General features: G+C 45.6%; 2 protein-coding genes across 2 annotated transcripts in view; both read right to left on the reverse strand.

The window, feature by feature from the left end:
- Positions 1-24,275, reverse strand: part of LOC142578366 (uncharacterized) — a 145,492-nt gene that overhangs the window by 26,512 nt on the left and 94,705 nt on the right. The window lies entirely within an intron of this gene.
- On the reverse strand, positions 16,617-20,679 carry LOC142577987 (sulfotransferase 2A8-like). Its single transcript, XM_075687413.1, has 2 exons — positions 20,552-20,679; positions 16,617-17,620 (listed from the first exon to the last, which is right to left on the reverse strand). The coding sequence occupies exon 2, from the start codon at positions 17,596-17,598 to the stop codon at positions 16,639-16,641; it is 960 nt and encodes a 319-aa protein (XP_075543528.1). The 5' UTR covers positions 17,599-17,620; positions 20,552-20,679; the 3' UTR covers positions 16,617-16,638.

Genomic DNA, 24,275 nt, shown 5'->3' on the forward strand with positions numbered 1-24,275 from the left:
CTTCCAGTATTTTTACATATGGCTCATCTACACCCTGATTCCGTAATGCCTCTATGACTGCTGAGGTTTCGACTGAATCAAACGCTTTCTCGTAATCAATGAAAGCTATATATAAGGGTTGGTTATATTCTGCACATTTCTCTATCACTTGATTGATAGTGTGAATATGATCTATTGTAGAGTAGCCTTTACGGAATCCTGCCTGGTCCTTTGGTTGACAGAAGTCTAAGGTGTTCCTGATTCTATTTGCAATTACCTTAGTAAATACTTTGTAGGCAACGGACAGTAAGCTGATCGGTCTATAATTTTTCAAGTCTTTGGCGTCCCCTTTCTTATGGATTAGGATTATGTTAGCGTTCTTCCAAGCTTGCGGTACGCTCGAGGTCATGAGGCATTGCGTATACAGGGTGGCCAGTTTCTCTAGAACAATCTGTCCACCATCCTTCAACAAATCTGCTCTTACCTGATCCTCCCCAGCTGCCTTCCCCCTTTGCATATCTCCTAAGGCTTTCTTTACTTCTTCCGGCGTTACCTTTGGGATTTCGAATTCCTCTAGACTATTTTCTCTTCCATTATCGTCGTGGATGCCACTGGTACTGTATAAATCTCTATAGAACTCCTCAGCCACTTGAACTATCTCATCCATATTAGTAATGATATTGCCGGCTTTGTCTCTTAACGCATACATCTGATTCTTGCCAATTCCTAGTTTCTTCTTCACTGTTTTTAGGCTTCCTCCGTTCCTGAGCGCATGTTCAATTCTATCCATATTATACTTCCTTATGTCAGCTGTCTTACGCTTGTTGATTAACTTCGAAAGTTCCGCAAGTTCTATCCTAGCTGTAGGGTTAGATGCTTTCATACATTGGCGTTTCTTGATCAGATCTTTCGTCTCCTGCGATAGTTTGCTGGTATCCTGTCTAACGGAGTTACCACCGACTTCTATTGCACACTCCTTAATGATGCCCACAAGATTGTCGTTCATTACTTCAACACTAAGGTCCTCTTCCTGAGTTAAAGCCGAATACCTGTTCTGTAGCTTGATCTGGAATTCCTCTATTTTCCCTCTTACCGCTAACTCATTGATCGGCTTCTTATGTACCAGTTTCTTCCGTTCCCTCCTCAGGTCTAGGCTAATTCGAGTTCTTACCATCCTGTGGTCACTGCAGCACACCTTTCCCATGATTTGTAGTGATAGAATCCAGCGCGCTTTTCGTGATTTTAGTAGGGTTTATACTCTTAAGTTCGCAAAGAGAGATAGATAGAGAGAAAGGCAAAGGAAAGACAGGGAGGTTAACCAGAGATTATCTTCGGTTGGCTACCCTGTACTTGGGGAGGGGCAAATGGATGCGATAGGTGAGAGAGGGAAACGGATAAAAAATAAAAATAAATGAAAAAAACATAAACACACACACGTACACACGATACACACGAACTGTTTCTGCGGGCACTGTCGCGTACGCAGCCTGCAAAGGCGTTCCTAGTGTTACGCAGTGTCACCGTACAATCCTACGTCACACAGTGTGCAGCCCCAATTTGTGAGAAAATCCAGTGTCTTTTTAAGTACCGCAGCAGCGCCTTCATAGCGGATCGCGCTGATGTTGGCGTAGGCCAGTTTCCAAGGATGTTGTTTTCTGTCATTGGGAGCTTGTCCAGTTTGTCTAGGGTGGCTGAGAGGACTGCTCTTTGCGGGTTGAAACGAAGGCACTCAAAAAGAAGGTGCGCGATTGTTTCATTGCACCCGAAGTAGTCACAAAGTGGGCTGTTGGCCACACCGATAACAAAGGAGGTTGGACGGAATTAGGGTCCAGAGAATGAAGGCGTGCACTTGTGAACTCGGATGAAATCCACTGAGCTAATGTCAGGTCACGCACAAGTTCGGAAAGCTTTTTTGCTGCGTCGGCTCACGAAAGAGGAATGGTAACACAGTGGACGCCATCATGGGCAGATCGGGCAGCTGCGCTTGCTCGATCATTCCCTGTATGTCACAGGGACTAGGCAACCACTGATATATCGTGCCCTTCGTGAACTATGCGATGGTGGATTTCTCTGATCTCTGAAACGAGCTGCTCACGTGATCCATGGCCCAGTGCTGAGAGTACACTCTGTAGGGCTGCCTTGGAATCGCAGAAGACTGACTATGCATGGGGTGGTTCCTCCTGAATGAAATGAAGCACCGCACGCAGGGCTACCAGTTCAGCAGCTGTCGTTGATGATACATGTGACGTTTTTTGCTGTATTTTGACGAATCTTGTTGGTATCACCACAGTGGCAGCTGAACTTGAAGATGTGACTGAGCCATCGATGTAAACGTGTACGCGGCCACTGTGCACCTCATGTAAAAGTACTAATGTGGCCTGCTTCAGGGCAAACGACGGAATGTTAGCTTTCTTCGTGATTCCTGGGATGGCGAGGCGTATTTAAGGTTTGTGCAGGCACCATAAAGGTGAGGATGGCCCTGCTGCAGGCTTGTAGTCCGATGACAACGAGGTATGATTGACAACAATTATACGACTGAAAATTGCGCGTGGACCTTTCTGCGGGTAAAGCGGCAAGATGGTAAGGAGGTAGTCGGGCAACGTGTCGAATATGAGCCCTGAGAGCGTCGGTTACCATGTACGTTGATATTGGGTGACCTCGAGCTTTGACAATCGTTGCCGCTGTAGACGCACACCTCGGAAGACCGACACACGTCCTTAGCGCTTGAGCTTGTAATGCCTGGAGTACACGAAGGTTTGTTTTGCAGGTGTCACCAAGCACATGTAGGCTGTATCTTGCGAAACCGAGGAAAAAGGCGTTATAAAGCTGCCGCATTGACCACACCGATGTGCCCCACCACTTTCCGGTGAGAAATTTGAGATGTATTATTGTCACTAACCTCCTCTTTAATATGAAACGTGCGGGCACCATGTTATGTCGCGGTCGAAAATTACCCCTAAGAAGCGCTGTTTCCGTGCGTTCGCAATTACTTGCCCATTCATACTTACAGAGTAACGGTTCTCCATATCTGAGGCAATCGCTGACGTGGATCCAACGATTCACAGAAACAGTTCCATCTTTGAGATTGTAGTGCATCAATGCGGCGTTGAATCTTCTGTTGCATCCGCTTGCCTCTCTGAGATCATAGATAGATTTAGTTCTTCTGTATCTTCTTTCAGCCCGCCCGCGAATCGCTCGTAGTCGTTGCAGTTCGGTTTCAAATTCTTCATATTTCGGGAAAGGCTGAAAACCATGCGTAGCCTCTTGCACGGCTTTTTGAATTTCGTGTTCCAGACTTGAATGGTTCCCTTGCTGACATACTTTCCCCATGTGCGACCGAAACGCCGACCAGTCAATTCGCCGGAGGGTCGTGGAGGAGCATTTAGATAGTCCCTTGATCTTTAGGTACGTCGAAATATGGTCGCTTTCATGTGATTCGATGTCTGGAAACCATTGCACGTTTTTTTCAAGACGCCGAGAAACCAGGGTTAAGTCTAGGCAGCTGCTGTATGTAAGCCCGCGTAAATATGTCGGGCTACCATCATTGAGACAGTAAAGGTCGTGCTGTGTGGCACATGATGCTAGTTTCTTTCCCCTGGAGACCATCTTCAAGCTCCCCCAAAGCGGATGGTGAGCATTAAAATCTCCAGTGAAAATTGTAGGCCGAGGTGTCGCTGATAGCACATCGTGCAGTCGTTTAGAGTCGAAGCAACTTGAAGAAGCAATGTAAACAGCGACGGGAGTGAACGTAAGCTTCTTCGTTTTTACGACTATACAAACCTACTGGTTGTCGTCGTGAGGTGGGACTGGGTGCAACGCGTATGTCAGATCACATCTAGTATATACAATGACCTTGCTCACATCACCACAGGAAGAGGACATGAATTCCTCATAGCCAGAAACGCGTAAAATATTCCGCGCGATCGGTTCGCAAATTACGAGGGTGGGAAAACGGTTTTTGAAAAAGTGTCTAAAATCCAAAATTCTCGATTTGAAGACGCGGGAATTCCACTGCAATAGAGATGATTTCTTGACTTCCTTGTGGAAGGGCAGCGAGGGGCGGGCCATGGTGCTATGCGATGCTTTCAAGTACTGGAATCAGTGCGTCCAGTACCTGCAGTGTGCTACGAGCAGCCGGAGTGTCCCCGCTTGTGAGTAGTAGACGCATGAAATTCGTGAGCGACTTGAGCATAGCACACACTTGTGAATCCTTGTTTCACATTTACTATTCATCCCACATGAATAGCATGGCCGCTTTTTTCGTTGACATCCGTGCTTTTACTGGAGATAGATGGAACAGGAGGCGGCGATGCCTGACGAGACATATCCCTAGAACCGGAAGAGGATTTCGTAGACTTTCATTTCTGGGAGCGATGTCACCTTATCGCCGCAGAAGCATCTCTGTGTGATGATCCGTCTCTGGCCATTTTTCTCAAGATTTTCTGCTCTTTCTTTAGGCGTGGACAGTCTTTTCAGGATGCAACATGCGAGCCTTGATAATTTGGGCACTTGAGCTCTGTTGCGCGGTAAGTGTCAGTGTCGTGTTGTTCGGAACATCGTGGGCATATAGTTGTATTTCCGCAGACAGTACTCACATGTGCAATTCTTTGACACCTTCTGCGCTGAAGTGGTCTGGGTAGGAATGGTGGTACCACATGTCGAAAGTGGCCGACCTTTACATGTGATGGTAGGCAGTCACCTATAAACACGAGCGTTACGCAGGTCGAATGGCCAAGGCGCCGAGCACCACCCTCTGTCGCAGGTTTGATTAAAATTGTCAGGCCGCTGTCGCTTATCGATGTGTCAATATCATAAACAACACCAGCCGTGATTTCGTCGTTCTGCGGAATGAGGCAGTGGACATTGATGTTGCCCAGAAGCTTTATTGCCATCAAAGCATTGATTGCACTTCGGTTGTGGACATCAATAGCCAGGACGTTCTTTCGACTAATAATTCTGATACCGTTGATTTCTCCTGGTATTTCCGCCTCAAGAGAAACGGAAATCGATTAAGGCGTTTCAGGTTGTCGGCAGGTGTGTCCGGCACAAGAATAATTGTGTGCGCCGATGGCCTTCGCTGTGGCATGACGGTAGATTTACTTGACGAAGACCGTCCCCTGATGTTTCTTCTCACGGCTTTCCGGTGTACCAATCTTTCGATGCCTTTGTCATCTGAGGCGTCCACCATCGCTTGAGCAGGAGTACAACACAGTGTCCTCGCTGTCAGCTTGACTAGGAGGGCCATTTCCCTTCCTCGGGCTGGTTCATGCCGAAGCAGTCACGCCGGGTCGGCATTCTGCCAACTCCACTTTCATTGCCGTGGCAACGGGAGCGGCGTCTCCCAGTAAAACACTGTAAAAGCCGAAATTACTTCAGCGTGAAGGAACAGTGGTCCCTAGAAGAATAAAAGAACCAGTAAGAAAGTCTCAAAAACAGTAAGAGTTGAGGCTTGACGGTGAAATCTCGGTACTTCGGATGTTGTCTGTGATATTACGGCATGTAAGTCAGGTGTTAATAAGTAGAACACAATTATTGCTTAAAATTGCAGTTGCTAGATTATTAGACACTTACAGTTTGTTCTTTGTTTCGCAAATCAAAAGCGCACGTGCTGCTAGGGCAACAAGTTGAACAGCGTATCATGCTTAAAAGCTTCGTTTCGTTTTCGATCCGACTGGTTTCGTTTTGCTTTTTAACTGCTACAGCAGTTGGATAGGCAACCACTAAAAGATGTACCTATTATCGTAGAAGTACTTTAACACTTCGGAAAACATGAATCGCATGAAAACCCACTGGACAAGCAAAATAATACTTTCTCAGTTACGGCCGCACTTGTCTTCTGCCTTCCAGTAATGCCAGCGTTTAATCGCTATCGCTCTCACTTATCAACGTTTTCAGCATGCTTCCATGCTGTTAACGACTACATTCTCACTGAAGATTGAAAAACTCAGATAAAAAATGTTCCACGGCGTTTTTTACGTTACCACTTAATGAATAGACTCTGACGCTTAAGCTTTCCATTGCATTATACAAAAGATAGGCGCCTTGAAAAGTGGTTGTCACTCACTAACTTCCGCTCCTGTAGGATGAGTTTTGGGCGCACAACATATTAGTGTTTCTAGTGAGCAGTTGCGTGCACCCTACACCGCATTGGTCCGAACAGAACGAAAAGTAAACGACGACGTGAACTTATTCAATGCTTCCATTTGGCGCTGACGAACGGTGGTGGTGCTTCTTCGGTCTCATCTCGTGCACCACCGAGATGCGAGGGCAGCGACAGCATCCGCGGTGCTCGCCCGTGAAACGTGCCACACGGGTGAGCCAGCCACAGAACACCATCTGTTATGGACATATGCCGGCCTATCCTCACTTCGAACCATCTTTCACCTAGCTATATCACCTAGCTCATGCGGTGTACTTGACGGGCTTATAGAGCTTCCTTAAAGCTTTCGTGTCACCTTGGAAAATCGGCAAAAAAAGCAGTTTTGTATTTCTTTTGGGTAGCTATTATCAGAAGTGTTAATAAGTGACAGGGCCTTCGTAGAATACTCTTTTCTTTTGGGGAAAGTGTAGTAAACGAGAAATATTACACAAGGATCAGGTTAATGACATTATCCTATGACTGCGTAGAGATTCCTCACGAATAATGTTTCCTAAAACTCCATATTTACATTAGATGAGATTCGAAAATGCATTGGAAAATAAATTATTTTGTTCTAAATGGCGAGCACACATGCAGCGAAAATCGCTACCACCTCTTGAAGGCGCGGTTTTCTGCTATCACCATGGCTGTCATATTATCTTAATGCAAGTTTTGGCTCCCTAATCACTTTTGATAGAAATATGCGGCGCTTTATTTTTCCAATAGTTTTTCGACATTAGTTGTGCCATTGAATTGCAGCCCACTGTCAAGATGCTGTAAACAGCGCTCATTTGGTTTTTATCACGACATATTTATTAGCAGCGAATTGCAGATGGACTACTTCTCCGAAAAGACACAAAGAAAGACGTGCGCAGAGTCCGCGCGCAGCGAAGTGCAAATATCATCCTGCATACTGCACTAAAATGATTGTAATTGCTGTTGGCTTGAACTCGCATCACGTACCACTGGGCCGCCGTGAATAATCGTTTCTGTCGTAATTTGTGTTCTGTTAAATTTCTTCCAAGACAGTTTCGATCTACTCTAAACCTTACATTTCCGAGTCCTGAGGAGCGAGAGAGAATTTATTAGAGTGAAGTGGAAGATAATGCCGTGAGCTAGTATACCCTGGCTTGCTACTCTGCACAGGGAAACAAGGAAACGGCCCAAGAAAGAGTGATGGAATGTGACAGTCTTTCTATTTTCTTTTAAGAGACTGAGGTATATGTCAGAAGCAGAGCTCTAGTTTCAGTTTTTTTTTTTGAGCTGGTATGCCCGCAGCCATCTAGAAAGCTTCAGATGCGTTGCTTTGTTGATTACGATGGGTTTGAAGAATGTTTACGTGCCACTGTCCTCTTACTATTGAGGGCCATGAATGTAAGGCTCGTAATATTTGCTGTTTTAGAGGCTTCGCTAAAGAAATCAGAGTTCGAGGTGAAGGTATGTAAAAACTACTTCTAGTAATTGTTAAAATGAGAAATGCTTGCGGAACAGTAGGTGACAGGAAACCGCATGTAAACATATAATGCATAACCATAACCAGTCCTCCAGGAGTTCAAAAAAGGTTTTTGCAGGGACGTTAGAATGCACGATATCCAAGGCAAAGAAAAATTACAGTGCTCAAGACTTTCTTTATCTTTCGGAGTCAAATAACAAGCGTGCATTGTTTTAGTTCATAAAATAAAAATAAATTACATATAGGCGTACATGTAGATTCACTAATGCTAACAGTCCGTCAAATCACTGACTATCATGACGGGATTGCGAAGGGTTTGGATGCCCGGTTCCCGACCTCTCTTCTCTTCGGTGGCTTGGATCCAAATATGCTTTGGAAGATATTTCTTCGGTAGAATTCTTCTTTGTTGTTTCATGTTTACATTCCACAGCCACAAGTTCCGGCCAAGTCGCTACAAGGACGCTGGAAATTTTCTTTAGAGTCGCTCCTATCGTTTCGTTAACCGCTGTTAATCGCTACATATCAAATAGAGGGATGCCTTGTATGCGCACAATCTCTGAGGTGATTCCAGTTGAACAAAGGCGGGAGCTCGTGCTAAACAATATTCTGCCTATTTATTTATTACCACGTTTTGGTAAGGTAATAAAACGGTTCTTGCACGCAGACGCGATTAAATGTGTGCCCGAAGGAGGATTACCGAGCCCCTGATTGCCAAATTGTCTATAGTATTGAGAAGAGTCAGCAGTAGTCGATGTGGCATGCCGTGAGACACACTGATAATGATTTACCGCATGTACTACATCTGCCTTACCTACCTCAGACTTTGTATGTGTCGCGTTCTCCGCGAAGGTAGCCTTGTAGGTAATCTGAGGCAAGTACAAAGAGTTGGCGAGTTGAGATGGCTGGCCGCTTCGTGGACACTGTCTTCCCGCGGGCCTGGTGTTGAAGGTCACATAATCCCAAATTTTGGAGACGCGTTGAAAAGAGCGGCATCACGAAGAATTCGATCCGCTCTGCTTGTGCTCATCACTCCAGCAATGAGAGAGCGAGTAAGGTCTGTTCATGTTCACCTGTGCGTGCGGGACACCATGCTTGTTAATTTAGTAAGTGAAATGTGTACTGCAATTTATTGCTCCGGTGAAACTACGAACGTTAAAATAATGGTTAGCCGGGTTCGTTCGTTCGTGGACAAACTATTGCAAGCAGCAAGAGAACGGGACTAATACCCCCCTCAAGCGGGCAAGTTAAGTGCATTTACGGCGAGTGCACTCGGTTTTAATGCACTTTCCCAAATCTTAACGTCGCAGCGGAGTGTACTTTCCGATGAGTGCACTCAAGTTGGAGTACATTCACGGAACGCACTTTGCTGGCCGATGGCGTAGCCTCGCCGCCAGCGGTTTGAACGAGTGCCTAGCCTCGCCGCCAACGCTTTCAACGACGCAAAGTGTATTGCATAGAAGAAGGACACAGAAGTTAATTTCAGTTATTGAAGAGCTTTTAACAAGATAATGTGTGTTTAGCGAGAAGCGAAACAGCAGAATAAGGAAGCGAATTTATCGTGCACGCAACTAACGGCGCCAGAGTGATGCGGCGCTGCCATGTTCATTCAGTTCGTGTTCATGTTGCGGTGTGAACGCATGCTGACCACGCCGGCCGTGCTTTGTGATGTGTGCGTGGCCTTTTGCAGTGTCGTTACATATTGAACTGGCCGTGTTTCCGCGGCTTTGGGTGACCGCTCCTGGAAGCTCGCCGTCGTCTATCCTGTGAAATTGTACGCCATGTGTGTCGTGAATATGGCAGCTGAGAATGAGGAGAGCTGCCAAGGCAAAGACGGCATAACTTGGACAGATGAGGAGACGCGTGCGCTAATTAATATATGAGAATCCGTCCTGCCGGATCTGCGCGGTGCCAGAAGAAACCTAAAGGTTTATGTAGCGATATCTGAACGGTTCCGTGCAGTGCATCGAGAAAAGCACGAAGGAAGTGAAGAAAAAGATGCAGACTATGAGCAACAAATACAGGTAAAAGCTGATTTGTATTTCACTTAACAGCGTCATCGTACATCTGTTTTACTTGTGGCAGCTGAATTATTTCATGCATTCGTCGTCTCTTATTCTGTCGGAGTCTTTTGTTGGCATTTTTGCTTGTCCCAAAGCTGCACGTGGGCCACTAAAGAAGGCACTGTGAACAGTCCCTGATTAATTTTGACCACGTGGGGTTCCCTAACGTGCAATGGCGTTGTACAAAGCTCGCACGTTTTTGCAGTTCGCCATATAAATACCGCCGTAGCTGACGGGATTCGATTGTGGGCTCAGCAGCCGAAAGCCAAAGCTGCCGCGGGGGGTCAAACATTGTTTGTTGTCGCCGAAGTTACGCCACGGTATTAAAATTTTTGGTATACTTTATTTCGCTTAACTACAAATAAAGTATTGTGGTTGTGCATTGCTGCAAACATTGCGCCAACCTGTGGCGTCATTTTCTAAAAATTCTGTTTCAGGCTACTGACCAGTACTGGCACAAAGATCGGATCTGGAGGCATACAATGGAAGTTTTATTGGGACCTCCACCGTTTCCTTGGCTCGCTTCCAGCGAATGATTCCAGCCTTATGGAAGAAAGTGGATGTAGTGCCATTGATGGCACCTCTCCAGAGGAGGTATCCACCGTAACATCATTCGGTAGTAACTGGTGCAGGTGTCAGCCAGTAGAGTCGATATAGTACGATACACTGGCTGTCACATTCAAATTCAGTGCAACATATATTTTGTTGGCTCAAAATTCAGGTTTTGGCGAGTTGGTTCATGCTCTTATGTATGTTTTAAAACATTATGAAGGTGGATGAACTAGGAACACTGAGTAAAAGGACAAATGCTGCATTTATTTTTAGCAGAATAGCAGAAGCCATCACTCCATGAGCGTATATTTTGTTCGCAGATGTTTGTTTATGCTTGCACTTTTTTGCACACAACAATGTTTTTATTCTTTATTCAGCTGTTCAATGGCATGGTGCACGGTGGAGTGGGCCAGCCTCCAGATACACCTACGAATTCACTTTCTGAGCTAAGCTCAGAGTCTCACGAGGTGGAAGCCTCTCCACTCGATTCTGCTGCTGAAGAACCTGCCACCCCTTTAGCAACAGCTGCGAAGAAAAAAAGGCTGGCTCCTCCCACAAGACTGCTATCGATTTTGTTAGAAGAACAACGCTAACTGCGCTGTTCACTAAAACGCCACAGAACTGAGACTGTTGCGATACAAAGAGAGCGACTTGTGATATTGAAGTGGAGCGAAGCTCGGGAGGACAAGCTGCTGGAAATCATGCGGAAGATGTGTAAATAAATACATAATGACAGACATGATGTGTGCCCTTGCAGTCCTTTTCTTTTATTTGCGTGACAACTGAAATGGGAAGTTTAAATATTTCTTAGCCAGATAAGGGTAACATGGCTTTTTGGGCTTGTTGGTTGATGGTCTGAAAAACAAACTGTAGCGCAGCAGAGAACGAGACAATAGAATGCCGACACGCCGCACGAGCGCTCTCACTGCGTGTTGGCATTCTGTTGTCCTGTCCTCGGTTGTGCTACAGTTCGTTTTCCAAGTAAAGACACAGCTCTGCTCTCGCTGACATCCTCGTATGTTTCTTTACTGTACTCTGTCCGTTCCTTGGGTTGGGCTTTAATTTTGAAGTCATGTCACACCAAAACTGCTACATTAGTCGAACCGCAAAATGTAGCAGTTGTCTTTAATAAAACCACAATGACACTGTCAAAAATACCTGCTTAGCTTGAGCCTGGTTCCTATTGCACTCAGTCATGGCACCGTGCTGAGCTTTTTTCCAAATATAACTTGTTAGGGCGTCCCTTACCTCTTGCCCTCCCCCACTGCACTCTTCGGCGTTGCGTAGTGGCTGTGCATACAAGTCCAGTCCTCGCGCCTCACTTTCCCACTGGGGCTTTACACTGTCTTTCATTGCCTCACAGATATTGTGAAGTAGACAAGCAGCTCAAATAGCCAGTTTGGCCTTGTTCAGCCGGCACTCCATCTCGTTCATCACAAATAGAAAGCGTGCCCTTAGCCTCCCGAAACCATTCTCGACAATCCTCCTAGTCTTTGAAAGATTGTAGTTGAACAATGCTTCGCGGCTTCCAGGCCAAGCATTTGGAAATGGCTTTTGCAGGTTCGGTGACATGGGAAACGCCTGATCACACAGAAGAATGGGCGGTACGTTCGTGCCCTCTATCATTGCCATGGGAGAGCTGAAGGTTCCATTCTCGATTAGCGTATGCAGCTACGATCGGCCATAAACACTGGCATCGTGGCATCTTCCGGGACTTGCAACGTTTATATACCGAAAATGGTACTTGTGATATGCTGGAGTATGATGCTGTGCCTGTGTGGGAAAGCAAATGTGGGTTCATCAGCAATTGCTATGAAGATACGCATGCAAGTAGTCTTCCCCACAGTTGTCTAGAGCACTGAAATGGCTCCCGGTTGCCTACTAAAATTGCAATCTTTAGGCAGGCAATCAGTACTGAAGGTGCGCAGGCATACCAACTGCCATGGGACTTGCACTGTAGTGATTATACTGTAGCCAGGCTAGAATTTAACTTTCTCTGAATTGAAGCTCACTGCTTCAGCACTGTAGACAAGTGTGCTTACTGTAATTTGCTGCATTATGTAAAACAGAATATTATTGGGATGACCGCTGCGAACTATATCTATATTGAAAGCAAACAGGAAACATTTTAAACTGGCACACATAAATGCACATATACAACAGAAGACACATAGTGTAACAAATTATACAAATCATACATCTGTCAGAAACGGTGCAGATTTATGTGCAGTATTGAGTTACAGGCACGTCATCTGCCATGGCTCTTAATATTCCATCATAAACACGTTCATACTATTAAGTATGCATGCTGTTATGTAGTAGACAACTTTTGCATCCTTACATATACAATGCCTGATATGTATATATACGATATAGAATCCCGCATGAGTCCTTAACTGCGGAGAAAACTGCCATTTATTTCAGCGTCATTATGATATACAATCGCGCTAATTGCAAAATTTAGTTTGCCAGAGGCGAAGGGACCTACCAGGCTTTGTAATTATGATAGTCCGTGGCATGCTCTTTCGGCCGCCAGACAGGAAAGTGGCAGCCATTCAAGGCGTCGATGGCTTCCGGGAAGCCTGTGAAGTCGTAGAATTCACGCATGTGGGCACTAATTTTGTTGGGATGTATCATTTGTAACCATTCCCCTTCAAGAAGGTCCATCACGGCGACACAGAATTCTTGATGTAGAACATTCAGAGTGGAGCGACCTATTCCGAAGAGGTGGGCAATCGTTCTGTTCTCGGCGCTAGAGCACAAGCGGTATAGCCCCACTGCGACACGTTTTCCCACAGAGATCGGCGACATCATGTTGGTGGTTTGCGCTCAAAGACCGGGCGGCACGATTTCATTATGTACCGAAAGGTGGAGGGAAACACACGTAGCGTTTGTCTGAAATGAAATTCGCTGAGGTTGGGTAAAGTGTCCTCAAACCATGTGTCACTCCTCACATAGCGCCTCAGTTTCCGATGGGTGAAAGGACAATACTCTGCCAGGACGGTCAGGATGGCCAAATTGTTCGCCATAAGCTGATCCTCCAAGTACCTCAACGTTGCTTCTGCGTCTTCAAGGTCATCGTCTAGTTGTTCTTGCCGTTGACGCCGGGTTCTCGCGCACAGATAGTAGCCTAGAACTCGCTCATGTTCTGTTCTAGCAGGTTCAACTGCCGCCTCGCCGCACGCCCCCATGTTGTTCGGGATTGGCTAGGCATTCGTCTTGGCCAGCATTGACTTGCAACGCACTTATAATAAAAAATCTTAGTTTTTTTGTTGAGACAAATAGATGAAGTTTGTTTTTATATATAATTATACTTAAAACAATCACTTTTTAGAAGCTTTCTCTTGTTAGTTTACAGCTTCTAAAAACGCGCTCTTAGTCTGTCGCCATTTTTTTTTACTGCGAGTGCACTCTTTTTTCCCGTTAATAAGCGCGTTTCCTAATGTATGACTCAAGGTCCTAAAGTGCACTCCCCCCAAGTGCACTTAACTTGCGCACTTGACAGGGGTATAAGATTAAGAGAACACAGCGCCCGCATAGTGTGTTTCATTAATATGAGTGCCGTTGTCGCGCTCTTTGCAATGGTAGGAAGGTTACTTTCTGTAGTTTAGTTATTTATTTCCTATCGCAATCAATACATCGCCTTTCGTGTGAAAGTGCGAAATTCTTCAAGTTCCTTCTCAATGAGAAGAAAAAGACAGAGAAAATATTTTCATTGCGTCTGAATTGATCTTTGCTTTCTTGGTTCCCGCACTTCACTCCGACATGCACGGCGCAATCCTTTGTCGTAATTGTAGTTGTCTGCAAACTATACTTTTGCATACCAACCGCAGTAGAAACAAACGATCCATTACTGTAGTGCTTCTCTCTGACTGCATCTAGTCACTCACATATCATAGTTTTTATACGGTCTGGCACCTCGTCATTTAGATGCATTACGTGTCGCATGGGCACCTGGGCGCAAAATTCTATTCTTACAGTGGAGCTGTTAGAAGCTCGCTGGGTTTCTCTTAACGTCCGCAGCTTCGCCAAGCTGGGGGAGAGAGAGCTGAGAAAGAGTTAAAGCAGACTATCAATATAGCATCGCGCAGCATAGCGACGCGGCGAGGGTGGGTGGAGCCTAGCGGGGGAGAAGGAGCTGCGAGGTGGGGACACAGGTGGTGTGACGTCATTGCTCTCCGATAAAAACCTGCGCGCTCGCGTCGGCGGATTTCAAGACGCTACCAGGTACACGGAGTCAGAGCTAACGTGTATCAGAGCTAATGCGCGGCGGTGGCCGCTTCGTCGGGTCGGCGCAGCGTCTGTCACACGACACCGACGCATATGACGTCTCAACCAGTCACTTCTGTTGCTACTGGTGCCTCAAATACCGTGCCTCCCAACCGAAACCAAGACGGCATGGATTTTTCTGAAGCATTAATTTCCCCCAACTTCACTGGTCTCTACTGGCTCCACTGGCGATAGCACAGCCACTCGTAAATTTTTTTACCTGGTGAAAAGTTTGTCTTCCCTTGCAGACATTAGGTTTTCTATCTTTAGGCGATGGATTACATCACTGCGGTCTTGTTTCATAAGTACACACAGTGGATGGCATGATCACGTCTCACATATCTTAAATGAAGTACTAACGCGATAGCGTTAAGGGCCCCGTGTCGCAGAGAATACGACGTCGGCGTCCTGCGTCGGACATCCTATCCGCAAAAAATAATTTCGAACTACGCATACTGTAAGGTTTGAGGTCGGGCACGAGTTAGATGGTAGCTGGCCCATGCCGTCGTCCAACTCATCCACGCTGAGGACGTTGTTGAAGGGAACGACTTGTTCTCATCGAGAACGAGGAATATCGGATTTATTTACAATATCTACATGAAGGGTGGAGAACGTTACAGTTCATCAGTCTAGCATGAATGAAAGAAAATGCACACCCAGCAGCCGCGCAACGGCTCCTTAAAACACTCTGTCCTCCCTAGATCCCTAGGTGAGGGAAAACGGCCGTTCAACCTTCGACCAATCGGAGCGCCTAAAGTCATCATAGCCGACCCACCTTTGAGGAGGAGGGTTTACAGACATACTTCTGCACAGGATTCACTGAACACACTGAGGCGAGAGGGTTTCTCGCAGACAGGGGTCTTGCCCCGAGCAGGCGCCTCGTGACCCCAGATTTGAACCCGCAGTCAATGGCCACCGCGTCTGTGCACTAACTGACGGCTTCTGGGGCCCTTGAAACCGCTTCGCAAAACATCTTCTTCCAGGAGTTCTTCCGCTCCAAACGAACCGTGACGGCGACGGCGAATCCACTGACAATCCTTGGTCCGCCGACCACGTCTAGACATACCGGCGCCGTACGGCTGTTGACGAGGCGCATTGTCGTCCTTACACAGAGAGTTGCCGCAGCGGGCAGGCAGGGGTTCGGAGGTCGCTTGCCCGCAGATCGCCAGCCCTCGTAGGTAAATCGTAACAATACCCAACCGCTCTTCTGTCACCAAGGTTGCTCATACCTTGCCTTTTATTCTATACAAAATTATTCCTCAGAATTTTGTAATGACAACCGACGAGTAAATGTCATAAAAAAACCCGACAAATCATACCTTTATGTTAGATCTTCTCAGACTGAGATAATAAATGTGTCAAACAATAACAGGAGATAGGCTCACGAAAGAGGCCGCGTTTCTACCAGAAAGCTCGCCTTCATGCACAGCGTTCGCCGCCAGCGTTTCGCGGTAAACACTAGGGTTGCATGAGCTGCAGTTGCTGCAAAGCGTAAAATGCAGCCAGGAATCTTTGAATGCTGTCGTGTTCCACTCTTAAAATCGAAGCTTGAGCGTCGTCCAGAGTTTTACCAGGAGCAAAAAATTTTGCATGCAAAACACGGAAAGTATGAAGTTCCATTGACGTGACGATAGATTCGGGTATCCCCGGCTCGGGTACATACATACATAATACATACATACATACATACATAGATACATACATACATACACACACATACGCATACACACACAAACACACACACACACACACACACACACACACATATATATATATATATATATATATATATATATATATATATATATATATATATATATATATATATATATATATACTGTTGAACAACTGAGATGGGCAGGCGTCAATAGAACGGCTTCCCTCCGTCGGGGCCAGTCAAACCAAAAAGCTGCCACGAGCACAAACTACGAAAACATTCATTGCCATACACATCATTGGTAAACTCGGAGGCTTCCAATCGACAACCTTGAACAGGTGCGGCTGTTGCCTCTTTATGTTCCTGAATAAAGCACACAATGAGATACTTATCTTCAGCACTGCTGATTGCACCTCGAAGTGACAGAGAATGGCATTTTTAGATGAAATTGGTAGAAAGTATTCTTCAAAGAAACAAAGGAAAAAGGCGGAAATTTCTTGACAACTTTTCATGCTCACACCTTTATTGCTTATTTCGCAGTTAACGCCGCAGTGGCCTCTTCATGTATATCACTCCAAAGCTCCATCACCTGCGATATTTCTTCCACCTTCTTTATCGCTTCTTCCAAGCGCCGCAGCTGTTCCCGTGAAAAGTACCTCTTCCACCCACCTACTTTGGCTTCTCTTACGAGGCAGTACTTCTTTCTGTCTCCGCTGTGTCCATCTTTGCAATTCGCGTCAAGGCGCCGCAGCAGCTTGTCGATACTAGGATTTGAGTTTCTGTTGAGGTCCCCGACCATCGTCTCTTTCATGTGATCGGCCGAGCATCGTTCAAGCAACTCATTAAGCAGCCGATTATCTTTTTCCAAATCTGCTGCATAGCTGTCTCCCAAGAAGCGCGCAAGCTTCAGAACAGTGCCTCGGGTGTCTTTCGTCAAGTTCTCATATGTCACGAAAAACACGTTGGGTATGTCCTTGAGCTCATATCCGGAAACCACGTGATCGAAGTAGTTCCCGCAACCTGCGACGTCCTCGCTCAGGAAAGCATCGAAGAACTGGTCGAATGTGCCATGTTGGAAGCGGTAAGCGCTGAGACTTGTCGCCATGTGGTAGAATGACACGCAGACGTCCCACGGGTTCCGCGCCACAGAGATGTACTTTGCCTCGCTGCTCATGAACTCATTTCTCAAGGGATAATGCGATGAGATCACACGCAGTGGCAGGCTTTGTTTCGAGTCGTCAGGGTGTGACACCCCCAGATATATCATGTTTTGTGTGAACTCATCGTAACTTGTGATGGGTTGGCCTTTCTTTAGAATAAGCTGCACAATATAAAGGACCCAGTGCGTTCCGGTTTTGGGAAATGAAAGCAGGACCAGATCGCCTTCTTGTGCGCGGAACTCCAACGCTCCTTTAAGGACTTCAGGGTCGCAATGCGGGTCTCTTGGGACACCATCAATGTTTTGAGCGAATGGCTTTGTTGTCGACATGAGGTTGATTTTCACCCTGTGGCTGCGAAAAATGAACAAAATAATGATGTTCATTGCGACACTTTCCGTCACAACCCTGGCTTCATTTCATGCCCTTACGCGATGAAGTGTACAGTACCTTCTGTCGCATTTTTTTTCAAGAATCCCCTCTGACAGACTCCTTTACCTGTGTGAATTTGTGTCCGCAAATAGCAATTTACGTGGAGTGTACCAAAAGACAATATATTTAAGAAATTTTACTGGCATCTATCACTATCACAAAAAACTTTCACAAGCAAGATAAGGAACATTTATGAAAAGGGAAGTTTTCACCGACTCGACTGTAGCATGTAGCTGCAAAGGAAACCCTTCAGGGGTTTACAGTCCTTTGGTTGACAGAAGTCTAAGGTGCTCCTGATTCCATTTTCGATTGCCTTAGTAAATACTTTGTAGGCAACGGACAGTAAGCTGATCGGTCTATAATTTTTCAAGTCTTTGGCGTCCCATTTGTTATGGATTAAGGTTATGTTTGCGTTGTTCCAAGATTCCGGTACGCTCGAGGTCGTGAGGGATTGTGTATACAGGGGGGCTAGTTTCCTAGAACAATCTCACATCTGCTTTTACCTGATCCTACCCAGCTGCCTTCCCCATTCTGCATTGCTGCCATGGCTTTTTTTACTTCTTCCGGCGTTACTCGTGGGATGTCCATTTCCTCTAGACTATTCTCTCTTCCATTAGCGTCGTGGGTGCCACTGGTAATGTATAAATCTGTATAGAACTCCTCAGGCACTTGAACTATCTCATCCACATTAGTAATGATATTGCCGGCTTTGTCTCTTAACGCATGTGTCTGATTCTTGACTAATGCTAGTTTCTTCTGCACTGCTTTTAGGCTTCCTCCGTTCCTGAGGGCATGTTCAATTCTATCCATATTATACTTCCTTATGTCAGCTGTCTTACGCTTGTTGATTAACTTGGAAAGTTCTGCCAGTTCTATTCTAGCTCTAGGGTTAGAGGCTTTCATACATTGGCGTTTCTTGATCAGATATTTCGTCTCCTGCGATAGCTAACTGGTATCCTGTCTAACGGAGTTACCACCGACTTTTATTGCACACTCCTTAATGATGCCCATAAGATTGTCATTCATTGTTTCAACACTAAAGTCCTCCTCCTGAGTTAAAGCCGAATACCTGTTCTGTAGCTTGATCCGGAATTCGTCTATTTTCCTACTTACCGCTAACTCATTGATCGGTTTCTTATGTGCCAGTTTCTTCCTTTCCCTCCTCAAGTCTAGGATAATTCGAATTCTTACCATCCTATGGTCACGTCAACGCACCTTGACGAGCACGTCCACATCTTGTATGATGCCAGGGTCAGCGCAAAGTATAAAGGCTATTTCATTTCTAGTCTCGCCATTCGGGCTCCTCCACGTCCACTTTCGGCTAACCCGCTTGCGGAAGAAGGTATTCATTATCCGCATATTATTCTGTTCTGCAAACTCTACTAATAACTCTCCCCGGCTATTCCTACAATCTATGCCATATTCCCCCACTGACTTGTCTCCAACCTGCTTCTTCCCTACCTTGGCATTGAAGTCGCCCATCTGTATAGTGTATTTTGTTTTCACTTAACCCATCACCGATTCCAAGTCCTCATAGAAGCTTTCGACTTCCTGGTCATCATGACTGGATGTAGGGGCGTGGACCTGCAAAACCTTCAATTTGTACCTCTTCTTAAGTTTCACAGCAAGACCTGCCACCCTCTCGTTAATGCTATAGAATTCCTGTATGTTACCAGCTATATCCTTATTAATCAGGAATCCGACTCCTAGTTCTCGTCTTTCCGCTGAGCCGCGATAGCACAGGACGTGCCCGCTTTTTAGCACTGTAAATGCTTCTTTTGTCCTCCTAACCTCACTTAGCCCTATTATATCCCATTTAGTGCCCGCTAATTCCTCTATTAGCACTGCTAGACTCGCCTCATTAGGCAACGTTCTAGTGTTAAACGCTGCCAGGTTCAGATTCCAATGGCGGCCTGTCCGCACGAAGAGATTCTTAGCACTCTTCCACCCTTAGCACCAATGGTGTACGGGTGGCGCAGTGAAGTGAAATCATGTGGAATATTAAGAGGTGTGAAATAGAACGGTGTTTTCGGTTGGGGCTTCCTGTCTAGGCATCTAAGGGCAATTGTATGGTTGAAGCTTCGCAAGTTTGGGTCCCGTAAGATGTAATTGATCTTGATGTCAAAAGTGCGATCTGTGCGTTGGTACGACCTAATTGAATGTGTATAGATAAGGTGCACGTATCATCGTATAATGAATCTACGCGTGCAGTTCTGGAAGCTCCTGTGATCGAAAGAAGTAGCGTACGCTGGGTAGATGTTGTTTTTGATATAAGTGTTGAGGCGGGATATGTGTACCACCAAACAGGCGAAGCGTATGTCATGGAAGGGAGTAACAACTCGTCGTAGAATGGTCTTACCTGTTTTGGAGAGCTGCAACAATGAAGTATAAAAAGGTCTCAGTAGAAGTGATGCCGTGAGCTCGGCTATTATGCAGAACGAAGACAGTAAAACAATGGCACACCTGTAAGAAATGTACTGGGGTTGCGTGCACGGCACAAAACTAAGGCGCAGCCTTGTTGTGACACTAGCAATGTTTTGACCCAAGGAATGCGTCCGAGTACGTCCATTTCAGTTTGTGCCAGAAATTTGAATGAATAAGTTTTCGCCGAGTGTTCTCGCACTGGGTGGCGAGAAACACACTTCATAAGCAACTGCTGTCTTTTCTTCGAATAGCTTTCGGTCTATTAATATTTCAGTCTATTAATAACGCTTGAAATCCTTTTGTGTCGAAATGTAATGAATTGTGCTTTCGTAATGAGTTGAGAAACTTACTGTGGTGAGGGAGCACAATAAATAATGCATGCACATTCTTTACGCAAATGTTTGACGCGGGAGCATTGCAGTCACTTACCGTGATAGCTGGACTAAAAGAGCATGTGCTAATGCGGGAAGGCTGAAAGGTACAATCGCATGCACGCTACAGCACCGAATATTGGGAAACAAAAGTGGTGTGCTGCGGATATGGACGGTTGTTACACCTACTGCTAGTGCAATTTTGTTACCGTGCCTCATTTTCTCCCGCTATCTAACAGCACGTCACTCTATTTGGCACGCAGCTGTTGCCTCAGGGACGTTTTAGTCAAACACGCCTACCTACAAACCCCCGCCGCTTGGGAATCTTCCCCTCCAGCGGAAATTATTGAAGCGCACATCAGCTCAGGTTGGAGGCGGCAAAAGAAGTATTCACGGGAGCTTAAAAGAATTTACCTTTCCATTTGCAATCCTTATCCTACTCATGGACCACGTGGGACAGCGTAGGGAGGAGCTGGGGATAAATTCTCACCAAATGGGTCGCATTACCTCTCAACCGAAGCGCGATAAGACAAGATCAATTATAGGCGATAGGGTTCGGAATTCAAGGCACTACCAAAGGAATGTGTTGACTGGACGAGTACTTGCACACTCCAAATAGAATTCGGCAGCGCCCTTCTCCCGATTTGGCGGTAATGCGTTCTGCATTGAATCAATATAGCGACACAAAGTATCGCCACCGTCGGAACGAGTTACGCAGCAGGACTCCTCTCTCGCGCTTCACTAAGAACACTCGGAGCATTCTAGTGGCGCCAAAATGCATGTCGTGCCGGTACGTGAGAAAGTCGAGAGTCGCGTCAAGGCTGCTTTGCATGATACGATCATCATTGCACTGGAAGCGCGATTTCGCTCGCGTGCGACGGTAGTCGCAGTCGCAGGCGCTCATTTTTCGCGCTTCCCTCGGCGGCTTCGACCAAGCGGCTGGTGGCCCGTCGCGCGGCTCGCACGGGTCACTGCGATTTTTCGTCGAATTTGTTGAGAGACCCACGAGAGACATTTCGCTGTTTGTTTTGTGAGATGGCGTCACTCGCTCATCAATACGGCTATTAATTCTATTTTTTTAACTATAAATGTTGGTTCAAGAAGCCTTGAACAAGCAAGTAATTGAGTGGCGTCGTGGATTGAGCAAGCGGTACGTACCGTCAGCACCGGCACGCGAGCAAGGCAGACAAAATCTCGTGGGTCAGATTAGGTTCTTGGATTTTTTATGCGTTTGTCACGATGCGAGGATGATCAATCGATGCTTTTTTTTTTTACGTTGGCTTCGGTTGCTGTTAGTACGTACTTTTCCGTGACTTGCTGTTGTTCACTCGCACTGCGATTTAAAAATACTACAAAGACAAAACGCGCCCTTCGGACGTCGTCCCAATTTTCTTGTTTCTTGCGTAGAAGCCACTCGGGATACACGAAAACGCCGCAGATGTAGCGCGGTTTGCTTTTACGGACGGAGCAATATAAAGAATATGCAACTACAGTCAGATACTGTGTCGAGGAGATATGAGGCAACAGCGTAATACCCAGCGTTTCAACATCTCGCTACGTGCGTCACCACTTAGTTGGATGCAGTCTGTTGGCTTCGGCTCTCGCGTGTATTTTTCCCGGGCAATTGTTTCATTTCAGGGTTCTGTAATTTCCTCTGCGTGACGCGACTGATTGTATGCATGGAATGAAACTACTAATGCAAGGTACAGGTGCCATACCTATTCCGACAGAAACAAATGACTTTAAAAGCCCCGGTGTCGACACTTATGGGTTATAAACCTGAACGCCAGAAGTATCATAAATAAATTGGTTGAGTTAGAAAGCATAGCCTTAGAACATGAACCTGACATTGTTACGAGCGGTCTTCGTTTTGTTCATGCGTAAAAATATTGGTAGTAAAAAAAAAAAAACGTCGCTTCATAAGGATAATTTAGATGCCGAAATTACTCTTCCCGACTATAAGATAGTCAGAAAAGATCGAGAACACAAAACGTAGGGGCATTGCGAATATGGTAAAAATACCCTAGCATTCTCTGCTTTGCCAGACGTAAATGGCATCGAATCACTGTGGATAAAGACAAACTTAGATGGCCGCACAGTTTTCATTGTGGCTGTCTACAGAGCCCCAAAATTACCGGTGGACGTTCTGGCAAAGTTGCAATATTTCATGGACGGATATCTACCTCATGACAGTAAGATTATCTTGCTTGGGGATTTTAATCTGCCTGGGATTGGCTGGCCTTCAAAATTGCCTGGCACACGAGAGTTGGCACACACAAGCTGCGAACAGTTGCTAGATCATACCATCCGTCATAAGTTATTTCAACTTGTAACCGACTACACAAGGATATGTGCTACGACATCACCCATTCTCGATTTGGTCTTTGTATCCGAGTGCCTAAAGTCACCCGTCCGCGAGTGCGAAGTACTAGACGGATTGTCGAAACACATGACAGCTTTGTTGTCGTCGGACGCCTCACCAGAGACAACGAATACTCATTACCACACAACTTGCCCTAATTTTAGAGCTGCCGATGACGTTGCCGTTAATGGACTGTCTTCAGTATTCGATCTTTGATATTATGCTACTTTGCGACTCAGGTGCCGGTACAGACCGATTATACAACTTCTTTTCTGAACTGACAGCATGGTGCATTACCAAGTTTATTTAAAAAAAATTAACGTACTAATAAAAGGAATTATCGGATCACTAGAGATATACGTCATCTTAAACGGAGACTAAAAGGTAAAAGTAAGGTGGCTTCACTAAACCCTGACCCCGAAAAGTATCTTCGCATTGACCGTATAAGCAGGCAAGTGGAGCTCTTGCTAAAGGAATCCAAAGAAAGGTTTTATGACGTAGCACTAACGAAGTTTCTTCGTGAGTCCCCTGGTAAATTTTGGCGTTACATTAATGCATCATGTGTTATGCACCTTGTTGGCGAAGACGAGAATGGGTTAGAACGTTCTGAAAATTTTCTCTTATTTTTCGTCCGTGTTCACACATGACAATGTATTACCACATTTTGTTGATGAAAATCTAAGACCGCATAACCCCGATTTAGAAATTGATGAACAAGGTGTTCTGGACCTCTTACTCCATGTTGACATAAAAAAGAACCCGAGCCCGGATGGCATCCCAAACGAGTTTTTGTACTGGTACGCTGAATGAGTCTCTAAATATCTGAAAAAAAAATTTCAGTCATCTATTAGTAGTGGATGTTTTGCAGGTGCTTGGAATCGAGCAAAAGTCATACTGGTTCACAAAAGTGTGAAATAACTTTCTGTTAACAATTACAGACCAATTTTTCTTCACCAGTACAACTTCCAAGTTACTTGAACGCACCATATCAAAGCATCTCCTGCGCTACCTAAATTAACATAACCTTATTTGCTGTCGCCAACATGGATTTCGAAAGGGATTCTCTACAGTTTCCCAACTGTTAGAAATAGTTCACGATCTTGCTGAAACAATAAATTCACGCGGTCAAACAGGCATCATATGCCTGGATTTCGCGAAAGCGTTTGATAAGGTGTCGCCCCCGAAAGTGTTACATAAGTTCAATACTGTTTTCAAAAATCAAAATTTAACAAAATGTACCTTTCTTCTCGTGAATAATAAGTAGATTTTGGTGGTTACCAGTCTAGCACCCTACGCGTCGTCTCAGGGGTACCACAAAGTAGTGTGTTAGGTCCGCTTTAATTTTTTATCTTTGTTAATGATATACTAAAAACCATTTCTGTGCCATTACGACTCTTCGCTGATGATTACGTGATCTTCA

Source organism: Dermacentor variabilis, chromosome 4 (assembly GCF_050947875.1).
Source record: "Dermacentor variabilis isolate Ectoservices chromosome 4, ASM5094787v1, whole genome shotgun sequence".
Lineage (NCBI taxonomy): Eukaryota > Metazoa > Arthropoda > Arachnida > Ixodida > Ixodidae > Dermacentor > Dermacentor variabilis.